The sequence below is a fragment of the Microtus ochrogaster genome, unplaced genomic scaffold, assembly GCF_000317375.1.
Source record: "Microtus ochrogaster isolate Prairie Vole_2 unplaced genomic scaffold, MicOch1.0 UNK34, whole genome shotgun sequence".
Lineage (NCBI taxonomy): Eukaryota > Metazoa > Chordata > Mammalia > Rodentia > Cricetidae > Microtus > Microtus ochrogaster.
This window is the reverse complement of record NW_004949132.1, coordinates 1,265,135-1,275,038: the sequence shown is the minus strand read 5'-3', so window position 1 is coordinate 1,275,038 and position 9,904 is coordinate 1,265,135. Positions and strand designations below refer to the sequence as shown.

Sequence of the window (9,904 nt, the reverse complement as noted above, 5' to 3'; positions counted from 1 at the left end):
GATAGATATGACAGATGGTAGAAATTATGTTTTCAAGCAGGAAATTTTGAATGTGATTATCTTATCATTTTTATCAGGGGAGATGAGTGTGTTACAGGTTTTGTTGGAGACACTTTAGGAGCTCACATCTTGAGAGAACATTTGTATTTGTTGCTTAAGTAAATCAATATAGTGGAAATTAGTTTGAAATTTACAAAATTGAAATATCCATATCTCCCTTGTCTTAGATTCTCACAAAGTTGGAAATTCCTTCCGGCAGACTCTGTTTAAGGACGAACATAAAAATACATATCTAAATATTAATTTCTAACTCTGTCCATGGGAATCAATAAGCTGCACACATTACTCTGTTTTGTTCTTTACATTTTACTTCTTATTTTCTTTTTTCATATTGTTACTAAAAAATTTGCTTTTCAATTTACATACCAGTTTCAGTTTTTCCTCCCACCCCTTCTTCCATCGCCCTCGCCCTTCCCATTGCCCAACCCCTCCTCAGAACCCGTAAGGCCTTACTTAGGGAGTCAACAAGATCTCAGATAGCAGTTTGAGGCAGGACCCAGGCCCCCCACCAGCTGAGCGAGGTATCCAACTATAGGGAATGAGCTCCAAAAAGTCAGTTCTTGCACCTGGAATAGGTCCTGGTGTGTCTGCCAGCCCCCATTCCCAACAGATCAAGCCAGGTAACTGTCACCCACATTCATAGGGTTTAGTTAGGTCCCAGGCTGGTTCTTCGCCTGTCAGTCCATCGTCCATGAGCCTCCACTAGCTTGGGTCAACTGTCTCAGCGGTTTTCCCAATAATGCTATTGCTCCCCCCTTGTTCATATGATCCTACCTCCCTTTCTTCAACTGAACTCCAGGAGCTCAGCTTGGTGCTTGGTTGTGGGTCACTGCATCTGCTTCTATCAGTTACTGGGTGTAGACTCTATGATGACAATTGGGGTAGTCACTAATCTGATTAACGTGGAAGGCCTTTTCAGACACCCTCTCCGCTAGGAGTCTTAGCTGGGGTCATCCTGTGGATTTCTGCAAATTTCTCTAGCACCAGGTTTCTCCCTAGCCCCATAATGGCTCTGTCTAATAAGTTCTCTTTGTCATTGCTCAAGGCCCTCCATGCCTCCCCCAGAAGACACAGTCTTCTTGATCCCTCATGTTCCCATTCCTCTCCCTTCTACCTCCCTCTCCCAGTTTACTCAGGAGGCCTTATCTATTTTTCTTCCTGGGACCTTTCACACACTTTACTCTCAAACCTAGAGTAACTCCTAGAAACCCAAGGTTGCAAATGAGGCAGGTAGTAGAAAGAACAAAAGTTTAAAACCAAAGCAAGAAACTGAAAACTGCAGAAAATTGCTTTGCAAATATGAGATCTTGGACATGGTTCTATAGAAATGAATGTGTCACAGCATCTTTCAAAATACATTCCAGGACAGGCTCCAAAGCCACAGAGAAACCCTGTCTCGAAAAACCAAAAAAAAAAAAAAAAATACATTCATAAAATTGTTTTGATGAGATCCTATAATTTCTTTTACATATATCAACACAAATGAACTTCTTATTGTCTGGTCACCAGACCCTTTAAGAGAATCTCCCTTTATTTCTCTCACAGCTTTCCTAACGGAGAGATCAAAGAAATTACGATTTTAAAAATACACAAAATAAAACATTAAGTCGGCCTCTGAAAGATATGTAAGACATATTTTCTCTCATGTGTAGAGAGTCATCTTCATAGATTCACATAATCAATATGAACAGATGACATCAAAATAGATACAAAACTGTCTAAGGGACAAAGTGGACTAAAGGGACAAGAGACAGGACGGTAAAGAAAGTGTATTGAGGTATTGGAGGGAAACATTCTCAAAGTACTTCACATATATAAAAATGGTCTTAAGTAATCTAACATAACAAAATAAAACAAAATTCTAAAAGAAAAATAACTATTACACTAAGTTAAATGATACTGTGTTGGGGGACTAAAGTGAACTTTTAAAACAGTCTTACATCAGACCTTATGATGGTCCCTGGTCCTGTTAGTCACTTGGCTATATTGCCTTGAGAAAGTGTTACAACCTTTTATAGCTCCATTCTTTTTCCACCTACATAATGGTAATAAATCAGCACTGAATTCATGTGGGTTTTAGGTGTAATCCAATGTGATTATGCATATATATTCTGTTAAACTCTATGCACAACTCATAGCAATCACTCAGTAAAAGTTAAATGACAAAAATTGAAATGATGAGAATGGAGGTAGTCATGGTCAAGGTAGTTGGGAGGGGAGGTTATTTTAGAGTATAAATGTTATGTTGTGTGTAAGCGAAGTCTGATGTTCTTTTCTTTTCTTTTTAATTTTCAGTGTGCACCTAATCGGCCTATTGGTTTGGCAATTCGATATTTCCATAAGTCCAGTAGCAGCTATAGTAACTGACATTTTTAATTCCTCCGATGGTGGACGCTTGTTTCAATTCCCGGACGGGGTACAAAACTGGCCAGCACTTTCAATCGTCGTGATTATAATCATGACAATAGGGGGCAACATTCTCGTTATCATGGCAGTAAGCATGGAGAAGAAACTGCACAATGCAACCAATTACTTCTTAATGTCCCTAGCCATTGCTGATATGCTGGTGGGACTACTTGTAATGCCCCTGTCTCTGCTTGCAATTCTTTATGGTGAGTACAATTATATTTGTTATATTCATTTCTCATAGTCAGATTACTCCATAAGTTTGTGTAAACCTCATGACACTCATTTATACAGTTAAATAATTTATCTATACAACTTGGAAAACAAAGTTTAAGAGAAAAATGTAATAAAAAGTAAAAGTATAATAGAATTTTTAAAACTTAAAACAGCCATTTTATAATATATTGAAATTATGCATGACAACTTTATTCCTCAATGTCATTTGCAAATAATGGATAAGCATACAAAATGGGATGATGGCATATTTTTGCCAGTATGATTCTAAGTACCATCTCTAATATATAATAGAAAAGTCAAACTTGCCTTTAAATTAGTAAATTTATTAAAATTTACTTTAAGAAATGTTTCAGATCCAGTGAGAATTGAACTCAGAACCTCACGTACTTTACACAAGTATACAGTCATAGCTATAACCCAGCAGAAGTAATTTTTTATCTTGACAAAGTAGTTGGTATAAAATGAGCATTCAAAAACAATTGCTCTTCTTCATTCAGAATAATTCATATTTTATAAGGTGACAAGGTATAAAAATTAATTTCTGAGAATGTAAATACAAACTCATATCACAACTATAAGATTCAGCTTCAGTAATGATTTTACAGATACTTCAGTTTTTTTATTTGATTTTTCTGCCATCTCTTTACTATGTTCATTTTAATCTAGGTCTTGGCTTCAGCTAATACTTTTAATTAAAAAGTCAAAATCATATAAAATTCTGGTCAAGAACACTGGCTGCTCTTCCAGAGGACCCGTGTTCTTCTCCCAACATCTCCTTGGGAGCTCACAATGATTTGTGACTGTAGTCTCAGAGGATCTGGTTGATGCTCTCTTTTGGCCTCTGCTGGTGCTAGGTCATGCATGTGGTACACCAACATACATGTAGGCAAAGCACACATAAACACACAGACAAAACTAAAAGAAAAACATTAAAGTTTTAGAAACATTAATAATAAATATAAGTTAGTTAATTAAAATTCATGTGTTCTTCAAGCCTCAGGCTCCAAAGTAGCTCTCCCCACAGGACTAAACCATTATATTTGGCTTTCTACAAGTATCTTTACCACAAAATTTGAAATCCCAGTTTAAATGTATTTGTTAATATGTGGGTAGCCCAATTTGACTTTAATTTTTAATATACTCATCTTCTTGTACAGTAAAAGACAGAGGTCCAACTAGTTCCCTGAAATGTATAATGGAATTAGACAGAGAAAATATTATACAAATAGTATCTAGTCTAAAAATCATAAAAGAAGAACAATGTGTTTATAATGTGATCTCTCAAAATCTACAGTGTCAGTGCCTAATTGGATCAGTTATTCTATAAGTTATTCTTAGGAAATACATTTTTCCTTTTTCCACTAAGTTCTAATGGCATGTTTGTCTCAAAGCACCAGTATTTCACCTCTCACTGGTCATTTGCCCTTTACTTCTCCAATATTAATGAAGAAGTCACAAAAATGAACTAAGAAAGCAATTTCAAAGGTATAGTTTCTACTATGAGCTCCCTACTGAATGCTTTTGAGGAGTAGATGAAGGCCAGGCAACTAAAAAAAATGTAAAAATGGCATAACCAAGGTAAAAAGGGCATTTTTAGCAAGCCAGAGAATGATCTGAAAACACGGTTAAAACGTGCCTTCTGGAAAGTTTCTAAGATAAGCTTCAGGCCACAGAATTAGAAGTGCATGAGTCTCAACAAAAAGTAACTTCCTCGAAGTAGAAAGGAGTGAAAAAGGGAAAGAGAAAGAAAGCAAAAGAGAGAACTGACATTTGAAGAAGAAAGAAGAATGGAAGGGTGAAGAGGTAAGAAGGTATTTTATAGGACAAAACTGTTACATGTAAGGACATCAAATCTCCCCACACTGCTCTCCGCTATGCATAGAAAGCCCTACAAAGAAACCAACCTGCAACAGATAAAGATGTAAACGTCGCTCATTTGCATCATTGTCATTAAATAGAGCACAGTAGACAATCACAATATAAGTCGGAAAGCAGAGGCAGGCGGATCTCTGTGAGTTCGAGACCAGCCTGGTCTACAGAGCGAGTTCCAGGACAGGCTCCAAAGCTACAGAGAAACCCTGTCTCAAAAAAAAAAAAACAAAAACAATATAAGACATTAACTGCAAATTTCATCATGTTATGTCAAACCCAGAAAAACAAACATCATTTATTTCTTCTCAGATGAGGAATCTAGTTAGTTAAACAATGGATAAATAAATGATGTGAAGGTTTAAGGATGTTTATTTGACAAGAAGTTGGCATTTAATGTGAAGAATTAGGGGCAAATATGATCAAATTAATATATATAATATATACATGCGTATACATATATACACAAGTATATAGTTCAAGTGTAGCCTATTATTTTGCATGATAACTACATGCTAACAAAAATCAAACAGAAGAAAGTCAAAATAAAGCATCTAAAATGCAATTAAATGTTAACATATAAAATACTTTAAAATAGCAATCTGGTAACTGGGAATATAACTAATTATTTCTTTTTGAAAAGTTGTTATTACATAGTACCATGAGAAGCAATGATTTATTTATTTTTAATTAATTTAAAAAAAAACAATCTTCTCATTTTACATACCAATCCCAGTTCCCATTCCCTCCCCTCCAAGCGATTCCTGCACCTTCTCACCAGTACAACCACCATCCGCTCCTCAGAGAGGGTAAGTAAGGCTTTCTGTAGGAAGTCAAAAAAGTCTAGCACATCACTTTGGGGGACAATTAAGGCCCTCCCCATTATACCTATGCTGAGCAAGGTATCCCTACAAAGAGAATGGGCTTCAAATAACCAGTCCAAGCAGTAGGGATAGATCCTGGTCTCACTGCCAGTGGTCCCACAGACAGAAGCAGTGATTCATAATGGCAAAGTAAAACGATGGAACAAAGTATACAAACAAAGCAGTCATTAAACTAGACATTGTGATTTTGCTATCCGCCAAATTCAATTTTAAATGTAAACAATAAGAGTTAAAATAATGTTTAATAGTAAAAGACGCAATTAACAGTGAATATGTACCAGGTGAAAAAATCTGTGCCATCTACTATAACAATGAAATTTTACAAAGAAAATATTCAAAAAAGGGAACAATTAGAAGATATCATTCTCAATACAAGGGAAGACTAGGGAAGAGGAGAAGGGGTGATGTTAGTCTGTACCTCTAATTTCAGCATTCAGGAGGCGAATGCACCAGAATCACTATCAATTCAAAATCATGTTGGCTTACAAAGTGAGTTCAAAGTCAGCCTGAATTATATAGTGAGACTGTCAAGAGAGTAGGTGGGAGCAGTACAAAATAAATAAGAGTGCAGATCTTAACGTATTATATATATTGAGCTTTGCACATTTACAGAGTGTATCTTCTTACAGGTGCATGAAGTTTTCACAAACATTAATTATCGTAAGTACCTGTGCTTTCTTACCAGGTCAAGGTTCCCTGATATGGCCACAAGGAATGAAATCAGGCCAGGTTGGAGGGACTAGAGCATAGCAGAAGCTGTGACAATTTTATTGAAATCAGTCAGACTTTTTGTACCTTTATCAGAAACAGAATTTAATGGCAGTTGCCAGGATCAATACAATTGTAGTTTCCAAGATACAATGAAGTCTGCAAGTCATACAGGGTACACAAGATTAACGTTTAAGACCAACTGATCTGTCATACAGAAGCACAAAATGGCCCAAAAGTTTTACTACCTGAGGGAGCACATCATTCTTTCAGAAACTGGAAGGCACATTGTGACCCAGGAACCATGGAAAAACCCCGAAAAACCCATGACGCATGCCTCTCAGGCAGCTAGGCCAGACCAACTTCAATAAATCCCTGCAAATTATAGATTAGGCCGAAAGGAGGTCACTAGAAAAACATAAATATTACAAAAGTAATTTTTAATAACAAAGTAATAATGTTAGAAAGTATTAAATCACAACGTTTTTAAAACCATTTCATCTTGAAGTTAAAAAATAAGTTTCAATATTTTGTTGTTTCGAGACAGGGTTTGTCTGTGTAGCCTTGGCTTTCCAGGAACTTCAAGTTTGCTGGCAAAAGTATTTCATGTAACTACATAGTACATGTACTACATAGGAATCAGAGGAAAATTCATACACCTATTCTCATTTATTGTGAAAAATTAAAATGTACAAATAAATGTTTATTAAAGTAATTCTGGAGAACCACAAAACAAAGAAATGTAAGGAATTAATTCAAAGAGAGATAATCTTTCAAACTTTGAAAGGTCAGGCATTTATAATATTCCAAGTATTATTATATATGATTATTATTAATATTATATTCAGAGCATTAAAAAGAAGGATTTTTTAATATAATGAAAATAAAATATTTGAAATCAATAACATAATCACATTGAAATGAGTAACATAAAAATAAGGAACCCAAATAATTTTAAAACACTTTCATAAAAATATATATATAATCAATTTAAGGATAAAGAAAACTGTAAATAAGTGAACTTTCAATTACACTTAAATTTTCTCCTTTTTATTGATTTTTGTTGAACTCTACATTTTCTCTGCTCCCCTCCCTGCCTCTCTCCTCCCCTTCAACCCTCTCCCAAGGTCCCCATGCTCCCAATTTACTTAGATGTTGTCTTTCTCTACTTTCCATGTACATTAGATCTATGTATGTCTCTCTTAGGGCCCTCATTGTTGTCTAGGTTCTCTGGGATTGTGATTTGTGGGCTTTTTTTTTTTTGCTTTATGTTTAAAAACCACCTATGAGTGAGTACATGTGATAATTGTCTTTCTGGGTCTGGGTTACATCACTCAAAATAATGCTTTCTAGCTCTATCCATTTGCCTGCAAAATTCATGCTTTTATTATTATTTTCTGGTGTGTAGTACTCCATTGTGTAAATGTATCACATTTTTCTTATCCATTCTTTAGTAAAAGGGTATTTAGGTTGTTTCTAGGTTCTAGCTATAACAAATAATGCTGCTATGAACATAGTTGAGCACATGTCCTTCTGGCACGATTGAGCCTCCTTTGGATATATACCCAAAAGTGGTATTACAGGGTCATGAGGAAGGTTGTTTCCTAATTTTCTGAGAAATTGCCACAATGATATCCAAAGGGGCTATACAAGCTTGCATTCCTACCAGCAATGCGAGAGTGTTCCCTTTACCCCTCAACCTCTCCGACATAAGTTATCATCAGTGTTTTTGATCTTGATCATTCTTACAGGTGTAAGATGGAATCTCAGAGTTGTTTTGATGTATACTTCTCTGATGACTAAGGATGTCGAACATTTCCTCAAGTGTCTTTCAGACATTTTAGATTCCTCTGTTGAGAGTTCTCTGTTTAGGTCTATACTCCATGTTTTTATAGGATTATTTGTTCTTTTGATGACCAATTTTTGTGAGTTCTTTTATATTTTGGAGATCAGCCCTCTGTCTGATGTAGGGTTAGTGAAGATCTTTTCCCATTCTGTAGGCTCTCATTTTGACTTGTTGACCATGTCCTTTGCTTTACAGAAGCTTTTCAGTTTCAGGAGGTCCAATTATTAATTGTTTCTCTCAGTGTCTGTGCTACTGGGGTTATATTTAGGAAGTAGTCTCCTGTGCCAATGCGTTCAAGCATGCTTCCCACTTTCTTTTCTATAAGGTTCAGTGTGGCTGGCTTTATGTTAAGGTCTTCGATTCATTTGGACTTGGATGTGAGTTTTGTGCATGGTAATAGGTATGGGTCTATCTTCATTCTTCTTCATGTTGATACTCACTTAATACCTGCACAATTCCTTGAATATACTTTCTTTTTTCCATTTGATATTTTTTGCTTCTTTTCAAATATAAGGTGGTGGAAGATGTGAGGATTAATATCTGGGTCTTTGATTTGGTTCCATTGGTCCTCCTGTCTGTTTTTATGCCAATGCCAGGCTGTTTTCAGTACTATAGCTCTGTAGTAGAATTTGATGTCAGGGATTGTGATGCCTCCAGAAGTTCTTTTATTGTACAGGATTGCTTTGGCTATCCTGGGTTTTTTGCTTTTCCACATGAAATTGAGTACTGTTCTTTCAAGGTCTGTGAAGATTTTTTTCTGACATTTTGATGGGCATTGCATTGAATCTGTAGATTGCTTTTGGTAAGATTGCCATTTTTCCTATGTTAATTCTACTTACCCAGGAGCATAGGAGATCTTTCCACTTTCTTGTTTCTTCTTCAATTTCTTTCTTCAAAATTTTAAAGTTCTTGTCATACAAGTCTTCCACTTGTTTTGTTAGAGTTACTCCCAGATATTTTATGCTACTTTAGGCTATTGTGATGTTTTTCTGATTTCTTTTTCAGCTCTTTTATCATCTGTGTACAGGAGGGCTACTAATTTTTTTGAGCTAATCTTGTATCCTCCTACTTTACTGAAAGTGTTAATGATTTTATCATTGATACATGACATATTTTGAGATGATTTTCTGTGTATTCTGCAATTTTAAGTATATCCATATATTTAAAAATTTTAGAACTATTTTTCTTATTATTATATATATGAAATTAGAAAATTTAAAAAAGAAAAGGAATTGTTAAAATATATATTATTTGATTATTATTCATGATGAGGCCAAAAGACTCTAAAAGCCAGAGTGGATGGAGGACACCAGAAGAACAAGGCCCTTTAAATCAACAGGAGCAAAGCTCATGTGAACTCCCAGAGACTAAGGTAGCATGCACAGAACCGGCATGGATCTGTGGCAGATGGAGTCCTGAGCTGAAATAAATTGAAATAGAATAAAAAAACCAAGAGACATATCTTTATTATAATTGGACAAGTCACTCTTCTAAAGATATTAATTTTCCCTGAAATGATCTGTAGATTCAGCACAGTTTTAATTTTAAAACCCTGCATATTTGAGGGATATAAATATAAAAGGAATTTTAAGCTTTATTGAAATGTAAAGGAACTAGAGGAGCCAAAACAGTTTTGAAGATAAAATGATTGGGGGCTTGGAAAATGGCTTGGTGAACAAAGTATTTGCTCTTCAAGCGTAAGGACCTGAGTTCCGTTTCCCAGAATGCATGGCAAGCTGGACGAGGCAGTTTTTTTTAATCTATTTATTTATTAAAGATTTCTGCCTCTTCCCCGCCACCGCCTCCCATTTCCCTACCCCTACCCCAATCAAGTCCCCCTCCCTCATCAGTTCAAAGAGCAATCAGGGTTCCCTGACCTGTGGGAAGTCCAAGG

The 9,904-nt window shown here is 35.7% G+C and overlaps 1 protein-coding gene across 1 annotated transcript in view; it reads left to right on the top strand.

The window, feature by feature from the left end:
- Nucleotides 1–9,904, top strand: part of Htr2c (5-hydroxytryptamine receptor 2C) — a 249,439-nt gene that overhangs the window by 127,630 nt on the left and 111,905 nt on the right. The window contains exon 4 of the mRNA XM_005368510.2: nucleotides 2,356–2,672. Within this exon, the coding sequence (XP_005368567.1) occupies nucleotides 2,356–2,672 (317 nt within the window). The remainder of the gene's footprint in view (nucleotides 1–2,355; nucleotides 2,673–9,904) is intronic.